Source organism: Oncorhynchus nerka, linkage group LG9a, assembly GCF_034236695.1.
Source record: "Oncorhynchus nerka isolate Pitt River linkage group LG9a, Oner_Uvic_2.0, whole genome shotgun sequence".
NCBI classification, from domain to species: domain Eukaryota; kingdom Metazoa; phylum Chordata; class Actinopteri; order Salmoniformes; family Salmonidae; genus Oncorhynchus; species Oncorhynchus nerka.
Window position 1 is genome coordinate 22,007,896 of NC_088404.1, and position 21,727 is coordinate 22,029,622.

At 43.3% G+C, this 21,727-nt stretch overlaps 1 protein-coding gene across 3 annotated transcripts in view; it reads left to right on the forward strand.

Annotated features, from left to right (window-relative positions):
- Positions 1-21,727, forward strand: part of LOC115134045 (G1/S-specific cyclin-D2-like) — a 275,810-nt gene that overhangs the window by 243,926 nt on the left and 10,157 nt on the right. For 2 of the 3 annotated variants that reach the window (XM_029667611.2, XM_029667610.2), the window contains 3 exons: positions 817-1,032; positions 4,826-4,985; positions 18,708-18,856. In XM_029667611.2, coding sequence (XP_029523471.2) covers positions 817-1,032; positions 4,826-4,985; positions 18,708-18,856 — 525 coding nt within the window. Of the gene's footprint in view, positions 1-143; positions 497-816; positions 1,033-4,825; positions 4,986-18,707; positions 18,857-21,727 lie in introns of those variants that run through there. The other variant, XM_065022423.1, reaches the window with a different exon arrangement.

Sequence of the window (21,727 nt, forward strand, 5' to 3'; positions counted from 1 at the left end):
GATCAAACATTTTCTATTTTATTTTCTAAATATTGGATCGCGGAAGGGGTGCGGGCCTTTCTGTCCCTCTGGTCTCCTCATTGAAATCCGTCACCCAGGAATTAAGTTAGATTTTTTACAATTTGTTTGACATAATATGTTGGGAATTGTCTGAATAGAAACCTGACCGCCAGAGCTTTATTTTCATGGAAGAGTTATTTTACTGACATTCATGAAATATTTTATATTAATTTTTGAAAATATATTTCGACCTGGCGGTGACGCACTCGAGAACAGCCACATGCTACTTCGTTTTACATTTGACAATTATTTCGCATTTATCTTCAAATGACATGTTTATCAATTGTCGGGTCTGATGTGAAAGACATTGGTGTTCATTATGATGTGAAAATTATAGGTGTAGACAATTTATTTATATTTTTAAATATTTTAGGAAAATATGACGAAGGAAAAAAAGAGGTTCCGTACTGTGCTGCATGGGTGTTTTTTGGCTGGGGTAATTGTGACTTGAATTCATTTCTTACTGAAGGAATGTGATTATATTGACAGCCTGTGCCTGAGAGCTTTTTCAAACATTAAAATAATCTTATTTAGAATTTATTGATGATGTCGCAACAACTCTGGGTGGGGCTCAATTATTGGCCAGGTCCCAAAGGGTTTCGACGAATTTATATGCATATGGCTGTTACATTATTTCCTTAATTTCGTTATCATTTTTATGTTTCACATGTATTGAACACATTATAGGTAATTGAAATAACTGGAATTTGATGATGCAAATTTCTGCACATTGTCACATGTCACCTCTCTCTCTAGGTTTGTGAAGAACAGAAGTGTGAGGAAGAGGTTTTTCCCTTGGCAATGAACTACTTAGACAGATTTTTAGCTGTGGTTCCAACCAGAAAGTGTGATCTGCAACTTCTTGGAGCAGTTTGCATGTTCCTTGCATCCAAATTGAAAGAAACTCGTCCACTAACTGCAGACAAACTCTGCATCTACACTGATAACTCCATCAGACCACAGGAGCTGCTGGTAAGCAACAGTTGGTTTCTGCCAGCAAAATTACGAGTTACATTTCAGATTGTTATTGTTGGCTTTGTCAAATATGAAACTCATGGCTATTTCTCAATGTTTATGTTATGGGCCAAAAGCCACATACATATATATGTTTTATATTTATTCATATTATATATGCTACTGTCCATTTTCTCTAAGGATAAACTATTATGGAATATAATTCACTGAAATCATCAGCCAAACTAGATGAAATGTTTGGCCCCATCACTCTAGGAATGACCCATAGTGCTTTGTCCCCCAAGAGTTATACTGTACTACAGGTAACAGCCAAAATAAAGGAAACACCCACATTAAATGTGTTAATAGGGCGTTGAGCCACCACAAGCTGCCAGCACACCTTCAATGCGCCTTGGCATAGATTCTACAAGTGTCTGGAACTCTATTGGAGGGATGAGACACAATTCTTCCACAAAAATTATATAATTTGGTGATTTGTTGATTGTGGTGGAAAATGCTGTCTCAGGTGCCGCTCCAGAATCTCCCATAAGTGTCCAATTGTGTTGAGATCTGGTGACTGAGACACACACACCCTTTAAACCCCCTGTGGTCTTTTGAGACCCCTCTTTCAAGGTCACTGAGAACTCTTCTAGCCATGGTAGTCAAAATTATGGCATGATGGGGTGTTAATTGCTTAATTAACTCAGGAACCATACCTCTGTGGAAGCACCTGCTTTCACTATACTTTGTATTTTTGATTTACTCAAGTGTTTCCTTTATTTTGGCAGTTACCTGTATATTGGACTGTACAGTAGGTTTTTGTACAGTGGTCTCCATCACCATCTAGTGGCAAATATTTGTAGTAGAACGAGGTCAGCCGTTGAACTGAAGCCAAGGTTTAGATCCGTGGAGTGATTGATCTTTAGAGACTTCAGTCTACAGAGAGGAAGTCTCCCATATTGATGGTCCTGGCAAACAAAATGTTGTCTTTGACCTCCAGTTTGCTCCACTCAAGGTTTGACATAGATGTCCTCAAAGAATGGACACTTACAGGTTTTTGTAGATCTTGCTTCAAAAAGTACTTTTTCCAATGTGTTAGAAAACAATGCTTATTACTTGCATACAGTACATTACAATTTTGCATTGGATTAGTTCACTAATTGGATGTCTTGGTTGTAGGCGCTCACAACGAGGTTTCACTTGACCTGGTGTGGGTACATCCTGCTTGTCTTGGTTAGGGTTTCTGCTGCAGTCATTGGTACCCCAAAGTTAGAGCCTTTGGCAATCTCATAGGGTCATGGTGGACCCAAGTGGTGGTGAACATTTAAATAGTCAGTTTCTCACATCAAAAGTATTTCCTCTGCGACCCTACATAAACAATAGTCAATCCCACCCATGTTGTGAAAGAGGCCTCATATTATTCAGCTGAGAGCTTGGGGGCTGCCCGGGCCTGACCCACCTCCTCAGTTGATTGCTGATCCCAATGCTGTGGTACTAAATATGTATGGGTTGGAGAGGCCAGCCATTCCCTGTGATGACAGGTCCTGCATCAGTGGTCTTAGGGGCTGAGTCTGTCCCTCCTCCTATCTCTGATTGGTTGTTATTGTATTACTTGCTGACAGAAGCATGATCAACATCAGGTGAAGATTCATATTTAGCTGGGAACTGGGCTGGACTGGGCTGAGCTGTATCCACCCATACATGCTGTTTAGGCATGGGTCAGAGGAGTACCATGTTTCTGAGATGGTTTCATGAGGGTTGCCTGGTCGTGTTCACAATTAGCTTCTCTTTAAGGCAATCTTTTGGCTGACAGATACAGGAAACAGGAGATCAGCTGCTCGGCCCATGTGATCGTTTTTTTGTCCCCATCTTTGGTAACAATTTCTTGTAAAATAAACCACAATGTCACCCAGAAGGTGGGACCGGAGGCACCAGCAGAAGGAAGTGGGTGCCTGCATGGAGGGTGTGTTGCAAGGTTTTGCCACAGCTCGCTCTCTATCTCTGTCTGTCTCTCTCTCTCTCTCTCTCTCAGCTTGTGTCTGTCAGCTCGTGTCTGTTTTCTACCACAGTAGAAAGCAGACCTCTAATGATAGAGGGGAAACACTGCAGAGTGTGGACAAGAGTCAGGGCCATCTATCTATACGATTCCTCATTGATTCCTTGAATTCTAACCGCAGCATCACATTTGTCAACGGCCTATTTCTCAGCGGTATCTGTGGCATTCTTAAGGAGTGACTCACTGAACCTTAGCAGTTTATTTTTTTTACTGTTTTTGTAAGTTGATAGGGAAACACAACACCCTGTGAAACTGAAGTGGGGATATCATAGGGATGTATCATAGTGTGTGGTCAGAGAGAGAGAGAGAGAGATGCAGTTCACCTGTTTTAAAGGCAGTTAATGGCTGCCATATTGGACCTGCGTTGTCTCATGACTAAGAACCATGTGACTCTCTGTAGGGGAAATCACTAGCATCCCAGGTCCTAGGCACAAGGACAGTCGCAATCCACAAAATTCCTCCCAAATTAGTCACCAGCTCCTTCCGTTACTCATCCTTTCTTCTCTAAGAAACAAGGACAACCGTATAACTCAAACACAACCTCCCACCCCCCAAGAAAAATAAAAGCATGTGATTTAAGATAGGCCTAAATGTCATTGGCTATTGCTGATAGACATTGGGATTGTGCAGTTGAGGATGGCGCTCACGATTGAACAAGTTCAAGTTGACTAGTTTTAGGGAAACTGTCATTTTGTTTATAGTTTTGCTAGCGGGGGATATTTTTTATTAGCCTCTCCTTTTATGCTGTTCACATCAAACATTAGATATACACTTGTTTTGTCTGTGTGCCAGGTGAGCTGTAAAATCATTGTAAATTAGATCTGTTTGTTTAACATTATCGATCTAATTTCAGAGAAGGTGTCAATTTGAATTTAGCCAGGTGCTCAAAGTAGCAAAACAGGTCCTAACTGTGGTAACTTAATAGCTTCCAACAGGTTATGACAAAGTTTAAATTATGCTATCCTGTGCTAACCTATTTGCGGTGCATTTTGTCTTGCATTTGTACTTGTATAATCGATACTGTGTAAAAAACCATGGTACTTCTTGCTGCCTACGGAGCAGCAAGAGAAATTGCCCCTGTCTACCCGAGTACTCCGTTCTGCCACCTCTTGTCTCCTGGCTCTACCACCCCTGCCAAAGGGCAGCTTCTCTGTCCTGGCACCCCGATGATGGAACCGGCTTCCCCCTGAAGATAGGCAGGGACTCTGCTGTCCTATCTCCCAAAAACATCTGAAACCCTGCCCTCTATTTTAGATCATCGCACAGCCCACCCCATAAATAAATAAGCATTTTGTGAACTAACACACGCACTTGACTAATTTTCCTCTTACTAGCTGACTTTGCTGACCGCCACTTTATTGAGGAAAAAAGTACTTGCTGTGATCTTAAGATGATTACACTAACTGTAAGTTGCTGTGGATAAAGAGCATGTGCTAAATTATTAAATGTAAATGTATTATAATTATTTAAAAAAAAATTCTAAATAGATTGTTGACCAAATGATCAACCATATAGGAACCTATTCATTGCCTCTGTTGGCTTGAGCATGTTAGTGAGAGCTAGTTTTAGAGTCCCTATCTCCCCCTCCTCCCCCATCCAACATGGCTCAGTCTCAGCTAGGCTGGTGCCATGTATATACAGTATGTTTAGCCTTGTTGCCGCTCTCATCCTAAAACAGTCTCTCTCGCTCTCGCTCCTCTCTCTCTTTTGCTCTCTCGCTCTCTTTCTCTCTCTTTCTCTCGCTTTCTGTTTCAGGAGTGGGAGCTGGTGGTGTTGGGGAAGTTGAAGTGGAACCTGGCGGCTGTCACACCAAACGACTTCATCGAACACATCGTGAGGAAGCTGCCGTTGCCCGAGGACAAGCTGGCGCTGATACGTAAACATGTGCAGACCTTCATCGCCCTCTGTGCCACAGGTATGTTGCATCCTTTATTGATACTAAAGTCTCACTGGTGGATATTTATGTCATCAAAAGATGAGCCAATGTGGGTTGCCATCTGATATCACTTTTGGCTCCCATGCCGGATTTTGTAAGTCAAAACGATAATGGATGTGCTGCCAAGTCAATTAGGTGCTGATGTCTTGCGTCAACATAGTTGCAAAATATCCTTGTCTCCCCTTCTTTCGACACAAAATCAAAATATCCTTTCTGAGCAACAATGACTGGCGGAGACCCCATTCAGGTAGCTTTGTGGGCCTCAATGTGAAAATATGTGGGGCTTAGAAAAGCATGTGTCATGGAAGGACGTGTCTCTGTGAGAGTCTCATGTCCACGTCCATCATGTTTCCCCCAGCTGTGGCGGCTGGTATGGTCATGTTCTGGAGGCATATCAGTGGCTATCAGAGAATAGAGTGACACTTCAAAGGACAGCAGCCTGGTTTAAAGGACATTCCTGTGTTCCTGTGTGCTCTGGGAGCAAGGGAGGACCTGATGGGGGTGGGACTGGGCATTGTCCCCTCCGCTCTCCAGGGTGGATTGTTTCTTCAAGATCAAACAAAAAAATCAAGTTGTGGGAGTGAGAGGAGATTCTCTAAATATGATCTGAAAATCTGGAGGAGGGTGAGAGCAAAGAAAGAAAGAAAGAAAGAAAGAGATGAGGAGGAGTATATTGTTCCTGCAGTCCCGCATAGTGAGGCCTGTCATGTTTTCATATCTGTCCGTTTCCCTCTCTTACGCCTCCCTACTGCTTGAGGGCATGATGACTTTCCCATGTTCAGGGTGTGTTTGTGGGGCAGGTTCTCCCAGCACACAGCCCAGCAGTATGGGGGGTAATGGGATCCAGAGCTGCAGCAAGGCCCCCCTCCCTCCCTGGCTCCTCTGGACTCCACCCCAGGGTCCCACCTCTGGCCCCACAGGAATGCCCCCTACACTCCCTTATGGGTGAGATCCATGTGGTGGTAGAGGAGTGTGTGTGTGTGTATGGATGGATGGAAGGGAGTTACGGTGACAGGTCTCTAAACATTGCCACTTTTGATGTAGAATCCCTTTTCTGATTGTGCAATTGATATTGTATGTTGTGAAAGACAGAGCACATTGATGGTCTCCATGGGAACTGGCCCCATTGTTCTCCATTTGTCTCTCTGTGCCTCTCTTTTTCTTTCTCTCTTTTTTGCTCTCTCTTCATGCTCTCCTTTATGTTCTGTGCCATTGGAGAGATGAATGTAAGGGAACGACTGTGTCAGTGATCAGACCTATTCCCAAAGCAACATTGCACAATGCTCCCAGTGCACTTGGTCCACAATTGCTTCAGTGAGGCAGTGGATATACATTTCTGAGTCTTGTGGAGGGAGATGTCTTCCTGATATCTTGTAGAAGGAAGCCTTGTTGCAGATAACTAGGATTAGCAGCAGGCTATTTTGTCTTCATACTCCTCAGATTCATATGTAGGCAAAGAGCATGTTGAACAATTTGGTGCATCTGAAGATCTCTGGGAATTCAAAACCCATTTTGTGCAATGTTCCCAGCCATAAATCAACTCAACTATCTTGTGAGATTCCTCCCTGAGAATCTCCCTCCAGACATGCTTAGAAGGTGAAGCTGGAGGAGGAAGTTTCTAGGGCTTTGCTATTTGCAAGACAGTTGACAACCGATCTCCTGGGGTCTCAGTATTTCATGCATAGAAGTGATTCAACTCACCCCCACCTCCACAACCTCTTCTTGGAAAATGTGCATAAACCAACCCTTCTGTATTTGATTGAGTGGAGAGAAAAAAAAGGCTCACATTTTTAATGGTTCCTCTCTTTTGATGGAAAAGTTCTGTTCGAGGCACTCTGTAGGGATTTGGTCAGGTGGCTGTGGGCCGGGAGGCGCAGGCTGGTTTAGTATTAATTAATAATGAGGGAGGGTCCATTCAGCACTATGCAAATGGTCTAGGGCTCGGCTACAGGCTGGGAGAAAGGAGACAAAGAGCCGGCTCTACATTTCATATGCAGAGGCATGTAAGGGTCAGCACAGCGGGGGCACTCCATAGGAATCACCAACGTCTCCCCAGGGAAGCCTACAGGATAATGGTGGAGAAACAAGCCCATTAAGGGAGATTATGGCCTCCTTCTTCCACAGAGACACCAAGCACTTCTTGTCCACTTGTTTCCCCCTGGTCTCCTGTCCCGTTCTTTCAATAGAGGTAAAGGAGGGGTTGGGGATAGTGGTGCGCGGGTCAGCTGTTGGTTCACCCGCACCAGCCCGCAATTCCTAATAACCAATCCGCAACTGCCCGACTTGTGATAAAATGAAAGGCCCACACCCGACCCAAACCTACAAAAATGAAAACATTTTCTATAGGCTACAGTCAAAGACGGTGGAATGATTTTTTGAGTGAGGGTGCAGGATCTGATTTAGATATGTTTCTGCTTATAATTTCTGACATCTTGGTAGGCTATTTCTTAGTCCCCTTGTCTATAATTAGATACATGCAGCTTCTCTTCTGTCATTATACACTGAGTGTACAAAAATCAGGTGAATCCAGGTGAAAGCTATGATCCCTTATTGATGTCACTTGTTAAATCCACTTCAATCTGTGTAGATGAAGGGGGGGAGACGGGTTAAAAAAATATTTTTAAGTCTTGAAACAATTGAGACATGGATTGTGTATGTGTACCATTCAGAGGGTGAACGGGCAAGACAAAATATTTAAGTAGCTTTGAACGTGGTATGGTAGTAGGTGCCAGGTGCACCGGTTTGTGTCAAGTACTGCAATGCTGCTGGGTTTTTCATGCTCAACAGTTTCTTGTGTGTATCAAGAATGGTCCACCACCCAAAGGACATCCAGCCAACTTGACACAACTGTGGGAAGCATTGGAGTCAATATGGGCCAGCATCCATGTGGAACACATTCAAAATCTTGTGGAGTCCATATCCCAACGAATTAGGAAGGTGTTCCTAATGTTTGGTATACTCAGTGTATGTTACCCTAAGAAGACTAAATAAACCCTTGCTCACCAGAATGTCATACATCGATAGAATGAATGCTTCAATCTAGTTGACATCGGTAAACTTTTCTGTCATCTTCTTTCAGGGAGCAAAGATGTTTAGCGGCCAGGGAGAAAATGCAATTCGAAAACAAAACAAGACTGGAACGATCAATTTGACCGTTTAAAAAAAATATATATTTCACCTTTATTTAACCAGGTAGGCAAGTTGAGAACAAGTTCTCATTTACAATTGCGACCTGGCCAAGACAAAGCAAAGCAGTTCGACACATACAACGACACAGAGTTACACATGGAGTAAAACAAACATACAGTCAATAATGCAGTATAAACAAGTCTATATACGATGTGAGCAAATGAGGTGAGATAAAGGCAAAAAAAGGCCATGGTGGCAAAGTAAATACAATATAGCAAGTAAAACACTGGAATGGTAGATTTGCAGTGGAAGAATGTGCAAAGTAGAAATAAAAATAATGGGGTGCAAAGGAGCAAAATAAATAAATAAAATAAATACAGTAGGGAAAGAGGTAGTTGTTTGGGCTATGTACAGGTGGAGTAATCTGTGAGCTGCTCTGACAGTTGGTGCTTAAAGCTAGTGAGGGAGATAAGCGTTTCCAGTTTCAGAGATTTTTGTAGTTCGTTCCAGTCATTGGCAGCAGAGAACTGGAAGGAGAGGCGGCCAAAGAAAGAATTGGTTTTGGGGGTGACCAGAGATATATATACCTGCTGGAGCGCGTGCTACAGGTGGGTGATGCTATGGTGACCAGCGAGCTGAGATAAGGGGGGACTTTACCTAGCCTTTACCTTTAAGGAAATATAAAGCTGTGAAAACAACCCAACATGTTTCTGGTAAGTTTTCAGTTTGGCTTGGATGCATATTTTATGTGGTTGAAATACTATCAGTTTTATGATGCTGATAAAGATAGTACCTCTGTGGTATTTAACTGAGCATTCAAATTCTCAAGAGGCTGAAAGAAAAATAATATTTCTCCACACCAGTTCCCAGGTCAAAATCTTGCCCACATTTTGTGTATTTTGGAGTTAATATTAAGGCTATGTGAGAGGTTATAGACCTACAGTCAGTGTCCAGATTTCATTCTCCATTTAACCCATCTGAACAGTAGGTTACAGTTCCCTTGACATGCCATAGGCCTATTTGAGGTCCCGGTTTTGTGACTGTCAAATTTGACCTCACAATCATCACACATAACATAGCAGGCTCTGCTATCATCCTCTTTTACCACTTCACCAAATGGGAAAGCCCAAACATTTATTTTCAACCCTCCTTTCACAGCTTTTCCGACATTGTTATTTTTGCCTCTGTGGATTGATGGGAACTTTATCTGCCTGTTCCCAAAACCATTGGGCGATTGGCGTGCAGGCTTTTCGGCGCTAAATCTTAAGCTTATGCACTAATGCCAGACAGCCTAAAATAATGAAAGAAAACCTCAATGTAGCCTATAGATATAAATTGCACAAGAAAGACATTTATGGCTTTTTTAAGGTATTGTTTTCTCTGTATTCAACCCGCCCTTCACCCACTTGCCCTTCATCCACATGGATATAACCGTGGGGACTGCGGGTTATGAGTCAACCCGCGCATCACTAGTTAGGGAACGAAGCAGATAGGCCTGAACCTGTCTAATAATCAGCTCCATCTGACTACTTTACTAGAGGTGGGAATCAGAATCCACTGGGACTCCATGGCGTAGGTCTTTAATTCTATACCCGTGTTTGTTGACAGAGAAAGCTTCTGATTTGATTAGTCAGAGCTTCCAACTAATGAACCTCCTCTCTCCGTCCGCTCCAACTCCATTGATGTCTGATTAATCTGCAGCATCCATCCATGAGGCTAGAGGAAGCTTCTTCACAGTGTGCACACAGGAATGTGATACACTGTGTGTCATAGAATGGTATGTCCTGAACTAGCCTCACCTCACTGTGGTTATCAACACCACATCAGAAAACCTGGGGGCGGCCAGACTTCCACTGAAAAATACTCCAGGCTGATCCGGGAGGGCCATGTAGAACAGGGCACTAGCAGAGCGCTGTAGGCTTTGCCCTGAATGACGGGTGGCCACTGCATGTGGTAGACAACATAACGGGCTAGCATGACATGTCACAGTACTTACACTTAGATGCACGCACTAAACACAAGTCAAATACATATGCTTTTAAGAAACAGTTAATTCTCTTCTGACCACTGTCTCACTCTGACGGCAGGAGCGGGGTTTAGTGAGGTACACAGGGCTTCGGCAAACTGTGATTGGCTGATACAAGTGGGGGGGCTTGTAGCTACCACTAATAAGAAAACAAGGGGTGTTGGGTAAGTACAACAAACTCCTTGTTCAGGGGTGCTGAAACTGCAGACTAAGGTAGGGTTTCCACCACTTCCCAATTCACAGACGAAGTTCCACCCCATTCCTTTTCAATGGGAGCACGTGGAGCAATGCGCAGACGATTGTGGGAAGGTGAGCGGAGCTATAGAAAAGGTTCAGCTCTGCTCTACTTTATGCAAATTGCATGCGGCCACCACTGCCGTTAACCAATCATGTGAGGAAAATCTTCCTTTCATGAAACACTGTTGCGTCTGTCATTAGTTCCGGGCAAGTACAACCAAAAAAAGGTGTAGGAAAGCCAATCATCGCTGTCTGTTTTTCCAATTCTATATGATTTTACTTTGCTCGAATACAGAGACAAAATAAGGTCAATGGCATGGAGGATTGTAGTGAATTGTTCGTGTTAATGGTAGGTGAAGGGAGATTTGCCCAACGATGTGTGCTTGTGCTGCTAGCTAGCTAGCTAGCTAGCTATGAACATTAAGCAACTCAAACCTCAAAACTGTGATCAAAGCCACCATTTTGTAAATGTGTTGAGTAAATTGTATTGTGAAATGTGCCTACCAAAGGTTAGAACTCACCAGTAGCACACATTATAACATTGTAAATGATACACTAAGCATGAATGTCCCATGTAATATGCTACCAATTGGATTATGGTATCTTAACATTCTGATTCTCATATAGTATAGTTTATGGCTCTTTAATTATACTGGTGTCATGACAATGATTATAGCTCACTTCCTGTAAAATACATAGGCCTAAATGCACATGAATGGGTACTTTGGGAAAAGGAAATTGTGGCTTTGACTTGCCAACATTGTTGTGCAAATCTCTCTTTGCCCACCATCAACACCAACATCCCTGCGATCCTCCTCCATCCCATTGACATTCTGATTTTGTCTCTGTATTTCAAAATCATTCTCAGCAAATACACAAGGTAGACTTACAACACTCCACATTAGTTTACTTTTTTAGTTTAAGTAGCCTACAAACTGCCAGCTCTGTATTTTCATTTACAGTACCTAAAATGGAAGGGTTGGATTTGCACTAAACAATTTCATGTCAGAATAATGTGGTAGAAAATCTGTCTTATGGTTAGCCTCATATACATTATCTACTGGTACCATTTTAAATTAGAGTGCTCACAACTGGACAAGACTGTAATGTTCATTTGAGAAAGCAACATAGAAACACAAATTAGAGACGGATCCCCTTCATACCTTTTTTTATTGCAGAATTGTGATCTGTGATGAATGAACATTGACACTAGTTCATCTTGAATAATGTTTTAAACAAGTTTAAACACTTCACTTCCATGAATGAACATTGAGTGAATCAAAATATAATTTCAAAATGTACAAATAATCTAACATTTGTAAATGTTAGACATCTTAGTAAGTAGGCTATTATGACACAAGCATAATTTCAGGTGAACCAAAATGTCCATACAAGAGTTGGCCAACCTTGCTCTACTCCCTGATCAACTGGGTGAGCAGGCTTCTATTTCAGCCCAGCAATAATACACATTATTATCAATTCATTAGGTTTGATTAGTTTAATCAGGTGTGTCAGAAGTCTGCACACCCAGCATACAGTGTACCTGCAGAAGAAGGATTGGCCTGCTACAGTTGTAATATGTTTGTAGCCTATAATTTGTGTGTGACTTTTAACTGTATTGTTGTATACAACATTTGTTAACATAAGTACACATTCAGCCCATGACATACAAGGATGTGCCAGCAGTCTCTTGGGACATTCACTGGGACCTCATCTGCAGACAGGCTTTCACAGCTCTCCTTATCTGAGGACAGACATCACAAAGAAACAGGCATAATTGTATTACAATTAGATAGCCCTGACTATTATCTCTTTCTGTTTTCATAGTTTTCCTGTCTAGGGATTAAAACTAGAGATATTTGCATAAACTAGAGATATTTGCCGGGGCGGCAGGGTAGCCTAGTAGCTAGAGCGTTGGACTAGTAACCGGAAGGTTGCAAGTTCAAACCCCAGAGCTGACAAGGTACAAATCTGTTGTTCTGCCCCTGAACAGGCAGTTAACCCACTTCCTAGGCCGTCATTGAAAATAATAATTTGTTCTTAACTGACTTGCCTGGTTAAATAAAGGTAAAAAAATAAATAAAAAAATCTCATTGCACAACCTGCATCTAACTAGTATACCTACTCCCTTTTCTGAAAGCTGGAGCAGAAAATCCTTTCACCCTCTTCCATTGCTGTTATCTACAAACACATTTGGAGCACAAGTTTTTAATTTACAATGATAAATAGGCTTACACCATGATAACAAGCTAATATGAAGTTAACTAGCTGTAGTATGTAAAGTTGGTTAGCTAGCTAGCTAACGATCAGTTCATTAGCCTACACACTGTGGCCTCATGTAGCTAGCTAATACATTGTTTTTTTTTAATTTTCAAAATGTATTTAATTATTTACTTGAATAGATTCACGCCTACACCCACGCCCACGAAGCTGCCAATCTTTTGGAGTTGTAGTGATGTCAAGCGGTGGCACCACTTCTGGTCGAAACGTACCGTAAGGGCTGGCCTTTTTAACATCCACCATAAAGCCAAACAATGAATGTGTGGACGTTGCAGTTGTCTTAACAGGAAGTGATTTTCTAAGGGCACAGATTAACCACTGAAAATAACATCTGAGGTTTGGAAGTAAAGTAAATGTTAGCGGCTGGTGGGTTTTGAGTTTGACATGAATGATGTTCTCATAACGCAAGAAGTCTCCCTGAGCACAGCTGGAGTTTCTAGGTAAAGATGCGTCGGTCGGCTATTCCTCAGCTGTTTATACAATTTTATCGGTCAAATACTGTCTGGAAACTAAATGAAACTACAGAAAGTCATGGATGAGGGATTCTAACTGGGCTCCAAACGAAAGCTGCCAATTCATGTTCTTCCAGTTCAGAGGGGTCTGCTTCCTCCCACGCCAGGCCTGAGTGCTGTTGCTCAAGTCTCTGGGTCTCGGTGGTCTGCTTCCTCCCACTCCAGGCCTGAGTGCTGTTGCTCAAGTCTCTGGGTCTCGGTGGTCTGCTTCCTCCCACGCCAGGCCTGAGTGCTGTTGCTCAAGTCTCTGGGTCTCGGTGGTCTGCTTCCTCCCACTCCAGGCCTGAGTGCTGTTGCTCAAGTCTCTGGGTCTCGGTGGTCTGCTTCCTCCCACGCCAGGCCTGAGTGCTGTTGCTCAAGTCTCTGGGTCTCGGTGGTCTGCTTCCTCCCACGCCAGGCCTGAGTGCTGTTGCTCAAGTCTCTGGGTCTCGGTGGTGCAACACTGAAGCAAGTTGTTACAGGATCCAACCGTTAAGGAGGATTCCTGTTTTTGCTTCTGGCAAATCAATGTGCCTTTTGAGGCTGTGCCGTGGTGACCCAAACCATTTCTTCTAAAAAATTGGAGTAGATGTGTTCTTATGGAATAAGCAAAGTTATGAAACCTGCCAAGATAAGAATGTCAGATGATTCTTTCCTAGAAAATTAACTCTCACTTTCTATGCAACAGTAGTAAGACATACTGCAATAAAAGTCAGGAGGTTCACAGTTGTTTGTAGTGCCTCTCCTCTCTGACCGAGAGCGGTTTAGCCAGACTGTAAGCTACGTCTGTAAATGTTGTTTTTTGACTACCTGGTCCACTCCATTAGTGGTGAGAAACAGCATAATGCCAGTCTCAAAATGATGTTTGTCTATGACCTTAATCAATCAACAGGGCCCAGGTCCTCAAAATGGAACCCAGTGAAAAACACACAAACTTTGCATCTGTATAGAACAGTCTATTGATTTATTGCACAAGAAAAAAACTAAAGTTTCCAGCTTTTATACATTTACAAGTTAAATGTGTATACAGTGCATCTCACCCACCCAGGAGTTGGCCCTGGTGAGCATGGCAGGCAGGCTGGGTGAGCAGAGTGGAGTGGAGGCCTGGGGATGGATGCTCTGGAGGGGATGGGGGGGCATTGAAGGGGGTGAGAGGCCTGCGGGCAGGGCCAGTCAGCCGCTACTCACAGTGAGCTTTCCATTGCAGGCGTCCCCACTCAGCTACATACACATTTTATCCTCAGCATGAATATCAATTAGGCTAGCCTGAAATACAGCCATTCTTCCCCCCCATACACAGCACTCACCACTGGCCCACCAGCCCCAGAGTGGCAGCCTCCGTCGATGACCCTTGTTCTGCAACAGACCTGTCTTGTCCTCCGGGGCCAAAATTCAGCTTACTGCTCCACTTAGGCTTAGTGTGTGTGTGTGTGTGTGTGTGTGTGTGTGTATACACATATATGTCTTTGTCCCTTTTTCACTATAAAAAGCTGTGCTGGTAAAGTGCTGATGTGGTGCTCAGGGCTCTGTGCCCTCTTTCCTGTTTTGTGGAGGTTGTCATTAATAAATCAGCCCGTGGCAGTCGACCAGCAGCTAACACAGGGGTGTATAATAAGTTAATTTATTTGTCAACACTGAGCCACAAGATGAGAAAGCTTCTGGCTCTGCATGTTAAAAAGGCAGCGAGGGGCTGCTCCAGCAGCTTTCAAAGGACCTACCTCTTTGATTTGGAGAGAGAAAAAGAGAAACTCCCCTTCAGAGGCATTGCACACACACACAGTTTGCTTTTGCTATTGAATATGGCAATATGTTAATGCATCGGCTGTTTCTCTATGGCTCTGTCCACTCCTCAAGCCCAAAGGTGGCCCAGCTACAGAGAGGAATAGCTGTGGATGGAGGTGTGGGGACGTGGGAGGGAGACCGACTCTTTTCTTCTTCCAAAAACTCAGAAGGGTCTGGACACAGACTAGAGAGCGATGTGCAGCAGAGCGATGCCCCCCACCCACTACTCTCCCCCTTGTCCCTTCTCGCCCCCTTGTCCCTACTCTCCCCAGAACCACAGTCCCCCCTCTACTGCTCTTTGTACAGTTGTCGGATTGAATTGGTATCAGCGGAGAGGGTCTGTTGCCGGGTCTCTCAATTGGGTGAAATGAGGTGATGACTTCAGACAATGGGAGCCACACTCTCCTGCTTATCCTCTCTCAGCTACTGACTGCACCCAATTAATATGCACACAAAAAATTGTCGCAAATACAAATCACTGGCTGCAACAAAGAGCTGGGCATCTGTGCCATTAAGAGGAGCTTGTTTCTAAAAAAAATATATATATAAAAAAATACGGTAAAAGATTAGTGAGAGAGACACAGAGTGAGTGGAGCAATAGGGAGAAGGTATTGAAAATGTGGAACAGGGGGGCAGAGAGCAGACAGACAACTTAAAGGAGTAGAACAGTTGTTTAAGCAATTCAGGGACTTCTGAGAAGTGTAACTTGGTAAAAGAAACAACGGTTGATTTCACCAAATTTTTACATTCTGCCATAAAGAGCACACATTCATCATAAAAAAAAACATGTTTTCCCATCTCAGAAAATTACTATAGTAAGTGGCTGTTAAAGTAACAGGGTTGGCTGCAACAGGGTTGACGATTTAATCTTAAATCAGCCATTAATCCCCTTGTTACATGGGGAATGAAAGCTTCTTGTGCAACAGGGAGTGAAAATGTAACCCAAGCTTCACAGGAAAATGTTAATTGTTAAAACATTTCTAGCCTATATATGGGTAACAGTGTTATGCTTTACCACAAAACGAGAATTCAGTTCACATAACTGGGTTGACCTTAAAATGAGGGACAGACGTATATTAATCACTAATCACATGAAATAAATAATAATCTTCAGAAATAACTTTGTCAAAGCAACAAAATAACTAGGGCTTTACATTGATGGTGAAAACTTGGAGACATTCTGGGGTAAAGTGGGTTGAAATCTTCCTAGAAGGCACAGAGAGAGCACAGAGAGAGCACAGAGAGACAGAGAGAGCACAGAGGAGAGCACAGAGGAGAGCACAGGGAGAGCACAGGGAGAGCACAGAGGAGAGCACAGAGGAGAGCACAGAGAGAGCACAGAGAGCCATGTCAAAATGCACAATTGTTGGACTTTAGAAAGTCTTTATTCATATAAAACATCTGATTTATTGAATTCTCCATGTGGTCTATATTAAAATGGAAATAGCATCTAACAACTTGGAAAAAGGCATTCATATCAGTCAAAAATATCAAACTCCCAGTTTATGCTACAAAACCAACTTTATAAGAGGTTTTAAAATCGGTTGACTCAACATTCCATGACGTTCATTAAGGCATTGTTGTCAGAATAGATAGATGCTGTTCAATGCATGATTCATATAATTCAACAATACATTTGTTTCAGTTTCAATTACACAATATTTTTTACAAAAACGGACGAATGTAACGAAGACTAGGAATGTCAATACATTCAAACTAGCAAGGTCAATGATCACAAGTCAGTCATAACGTTGCTAGTAGGCTAGCGTATTTATTTAGGGGGCAAGCTAAAAGTACAAAGCCTAACGTTAGCTAGATAGCTGCTAGGAGGATATGATGTCATTGGAGGAGTAGGTGAGTAACTTACTTTTTTTGGTGGCTACACAGCTAGAGACGCAAGTGTCATTTGGTTAGCTAGCAAGAAAGGTTCAGCAGCTATGCTGAACTTGAACGACTGTTATCCAGTTAGCATATCTCTTGCATTTGCAAATTCGCTCAGGCTATCTACTCTGATTTCAGAGCACTCTTGTCTGAGTGTGCCAGAGCACAAAATCACTTAATGAACATGCAACACCTGCTGAATAGGACCGGTCTCAGTAAACCAAGGCAAAAAAAGTAATAGTTAGTCACGAACACTCTAGATAACATGCAAACAGCCTAACCAGCTCTGTAAGGGCAATGAAGTTACTATTCCCTATCATTTATCAGTGCCATTTTGATGGCCAACTAGCTGAAAAAGTTTGAGGGTTTATCTAATGTTCCATTAGATGTTAGATCATCTTGCTCTGGCTAGCATTGGTTGTTGATCTTGTTGTTGATGTGCATAACTGAGGGAGAGAGCGCTTACCTTTTCATGGTTGTTTGTACACTCTTGAAGTGATATTCGGCTCTCCCCATTGGACACCCTTTTAAAGAACCCTTTTTGGTTCCAGGTAGAAAGAACCCTTTTCCGTTCCATGTAAAAACCCTTTCCACAGAGGGTTCTAAATGGAACCCAAAAGGGTTCTACCTGGAACCAAAAAAGGTTATCCTACGGGGACAGCCAAAGAACCCTTTTGGATCCCTTTTTTCTAAGAGTGTATTTTTGATTGGCTATAGCGCCGCGATCTGCGTAGACTCCGGTCCAGGACGAGACAGATGTTTTTATTAGGTTTTATTTACTGCAGTGTCTATTAATTGTCCAAACGCATGGTTACTTTCCCACTCTATATTGCTATAGTATTTTCACAAATGCCTTAACTATACGTAATTGCAAAACATTCTAAGAATTGATGAAAATGGGAAAATGACCATATCTAAGTGGTCACTTGTCAGAAAATATTTTCAAAAAGTGTTAGTCTTCCAGGGGGTGTATATGAACAGATTTTAATCATCTTTCATGTTGCTAAAATGCTGTCAGTTCCACTTTAAAGGAATCTTTGTTTAATATAACAGGCTTTTAAAATGCAATATTGGTGCACCATTTCTACTTAAAATATCAAAGGGATGCAAAAGGCACTCTTTTCGTGTAACAACCCTGAAGGAGTCTTAACCTAGGAGTTTTTAAAATCTTTTCCTCTCTGCCAGTGGCCTTCCTGGTGGCCAGTGGCCTGTTCACAAGCTATCTTATTTGCATTATGAATGACAGTGAGGGGAGCTAACAAGGTTATTGGTCTTTGAGACGCACGCCTGCGACCACACGTGGAAAAGGACCTACAGCAGTGAGCATTGGCAGAGGGACTGTGGCTCTTTATTCCACCCTTTCCAAGCGCTATGGGGATTTTTTCAGACAGCACACGGTTTACTCAGGAGCTTGAAGAAAAGGGGCCGGACCGGGAGGTTGACTGGGACAGGGGGGTAGAGGGGCAGCGGGGTGGAAGGGTTTGCCTTTCAGCTCCTTTACAAGCCAAGTGAACCCTCATTACCCAGGGTCCTGGTCATTAGTGGGAGCCAGTGCTAAAGGCGATTATTTATGACCACCAGATTAGCCTATCAGATTGTCTCTAGGGGGAACGTGTCTGTCTGTACCCCTATTGTGTCAATTGTGAATTTAAGAAAACTATTCACATCTCACTCACTAAATGTAGAGGCCTTTGCTGTAATATATATATATATATATATATATATGCTCATGAAAATTGACATGTTTTATAGCTTTATTGCTGGGTACCTTTTTAAAATCAGTTTGACTGATCAGACAGACAAGTGTCTCCTCCATTACAGCCATGTAGTCTTAGAAAGTCATTTGACTTCAGCATGTTTTTTGTCCTCCCACAGACTTCAATTTCGCGATGTACCCCCCATCGATGATCGCCACGGGCAGTGTTGGAGCGGCTATCTGTGGGCTTCAGCTGGACTCGGGTGACCAGTCTCAGTGGGGGGACAGTCTTACAGACCTGCTGGCCAAAATCACAAACACAGAAGTGGTGAGTGACCTGTCTTTCTGGTCAATTCTGACTTGAGAGAGAACTCCTTCAAATGTTTTTTTTCTGGTTATTTTCTCAGCCTAATCAGTATTTTTTTTATTTAATTTTACCTTTATTTTACTAGGCAAGTCAGTTAAGAACAAATTCTTATTTTCAATGACGGCCTAGGAACAGTGGGTTAACTGCCTGTTCAGGGGCAGAACGACAGATTTGTACCATGTCAGCTCGGGGATTTGAACTTGCAACCTTCCGGTTACTAGTCCAACGCTCTAACCACTAGGCTACCTTGCCGTATGAGTAAGAGCAGAGGTTGACGTCTACACAGAATCTTTCTCAGAAGCATTATTAATTTAGGTATATCTGAGTACCTACACTTGCAGTAAAGTTCATTTTAAAATATTTGAGTCAAGGCCTGTATGTGAGTCAGTCAGCCTATCTGGAAAAACCAGCCCATACAGAAATACCTCAACCACTGATTATGATTGATAGACAGCATTTGACTGGGTCTGTCAATCTAAATGTAGCTCAATGTCTCTTTTCCAACCCTTCCATAGTTTCCTACTGCCCTGTGGCAGTATATTCCACCTAACATTTGCGTGGAGCTGCTATGCAAAGGTAGTGAAATATCATCCTGTGATTTCCCCCTTCAATCCAGGTTCGTTTCCCACAGCCCAGTCAGCATCCCAGGGCCTTGCAGGTCCCCGACATAAAATATCTGTTAATCCAGGCAGAATGTGGTGCTCAAATGCAAACTGAGGAAGCAGAGCCAGGCCAGGCGGCCCTTCTGTGTGGTTCTGGGGGTAGAGCAGTGCCGTGGCGGGGTGGAGGTGGAGGGGTGCTCTGCTCAGTCCAAACACAGGCAGGCAGGCTGGGCCACAGCTGGCTCCCACACCTGGCTTTCATCAGGAGGGGAGCAGGGGTGGGGTAGGTGAAGGAGCGCGGGTGTACAGGGGTGTGGTAATAGTACTGTCATTTAATATTCCCTGGTGGCAGGCGCTAACCTCCATTCTGTTGGTAGCTTCCTAATATTCCTTGGTCATGTGCATTCCTCCTTGTTTTGAGGCAGGACTGTGTGACCTGAGGGCTTCCTGGCCTGACCAGAGTCCTTTGACCTGTGAGGCCAGTCGACCCTGCTGTGGCTGGCGGGGAGAGGAGACCTGGAGGCATGAGGGTGGGGGGCTGAGGCTGCCTGAGCTGCATTGGCCTCTGTTCTGGCTCTCTCCTGCTAAACTTACTGCCAGACAGAGCAAGAGACAGACTCCGAGCTTCACAAAGCCTGTCCCGCTGTGGGTGGTGAGGATAGGAGAGGAGGAGGAGAGGTGGGAGAAAGCTGTTGAAGTGTGAAAAGGGACACCAGGGGAGCATAGCCAGTATCCCGCCTCACTTTTGTGAATGTTACCCCCTCTCGCTCTCATGCCCCATAATGCATCTCTGCTGGAGAGGCTCCCTCCCCTGTGTGTGGTGTGTGACGTCGTGCTCCATAGCCGATAAACAACAAATGGCTGGCCTGAGCAGCACAGGCCCTCTGCTACAGTAAACTTGCCTGCCAGAGCAGAATTTTTGTGAAGAGGATACTTGATGATTACTTCCCACCGGGCGAAAACTGGTTGAATCGGTGTTGTTTCCATGTCATTTCAACAACAGAAAAATCTGTGTTGACATTGAATCAACATGGAAAACAGATTGGATTTGCTAAAAGTCGTCAACAACAAGGGAATTTTGTCATTTTTTCCCACAACTTTTAATCTAAATCCAAATAAATGTTTTGTTGATTTCACATTGTATTCACGTTAGTTGATAACTCAACCAAATGTAAATCAAAACTAGATGTTGAAATGACGTCTGTGCCCAGTGGGTTAGCACTGCTCTGTCTATTTTCTCGCTATAAAAGCAAAAGAGGAATTGGTGTGTCATTTCACACTTACCCTTCCTGGAAAAGGAAGGGTAAGTGTGAAAGGCCGTCATTGTAAATAAGAATTTGTTCTTAACTGACTTGTCTAGTTAAATATAGGTTTAATAAAATTGTAATAATGAATTACAAAAATTCCAAGCTCAGCCACTTAATGTCAATCCCACACCTAATGGCTATAACCACCTCAATTATATCAGTTTGAACGCAGTCGTCAATTTGGTATGAAACTGAGTGAGAGTATACACACATTTGGTTTGTTGCTCCGGCTGGGGAGTTGGCACGGAGCTGGGATGGAGATGGCCAGGCAAAATATGAAGTAAAGTAAACTCTTGCCAGCCCGGCTGCTGATGCCAACACCAACCCCTGGCATCCCGCTGGCATATTTGGTATCCAGAGTGTGTGGTTTTCAGAGAGGACATGTGATAGGGCCAAGTCACCGTCTCACGCCGCCCCGGGGAATGTGTATATAGCCTTAGATACACCTGGTGTGGCACAGAGAGTGGTCAGTCAGGTACAGCAGCCCGGTCAGTGAGCCTTCAGGCCAAGCCATGATGGGAGAGGCTGGCGCTGAGGAAGAATTAAAACTTTGTTACTAGGAGGTTTCGATTGGTTGTGATTCCTGTAAGACCAAAGGGATTCTCTGTTGCTGGGCTACTGTTGGTTGTTTGCTGCTTCTGTTTTGATTCTCAACATCCAAGAAGCCAAAAGCATTGCCAGCGAAAGGTAGGACGATAGAAAGTGGATTGACATAAAAAGTAATGTAGCTCCTCAAATGTGAAACCTTCCATTGAAGCTAAATGCGCAGAAGGTCCTTCGCTGTTATAACACAGAGCAGGCTGAAACAGGAAGAGAGGAAGGGGCTAGAAGACTGTTTCCACGTTTTTGTCTGCTTTGCTTGGCAAGCTTACACTCTCACTCTCTCCCGTTCATCTTTACTCTCGGAGTAGCTCACAGGACAC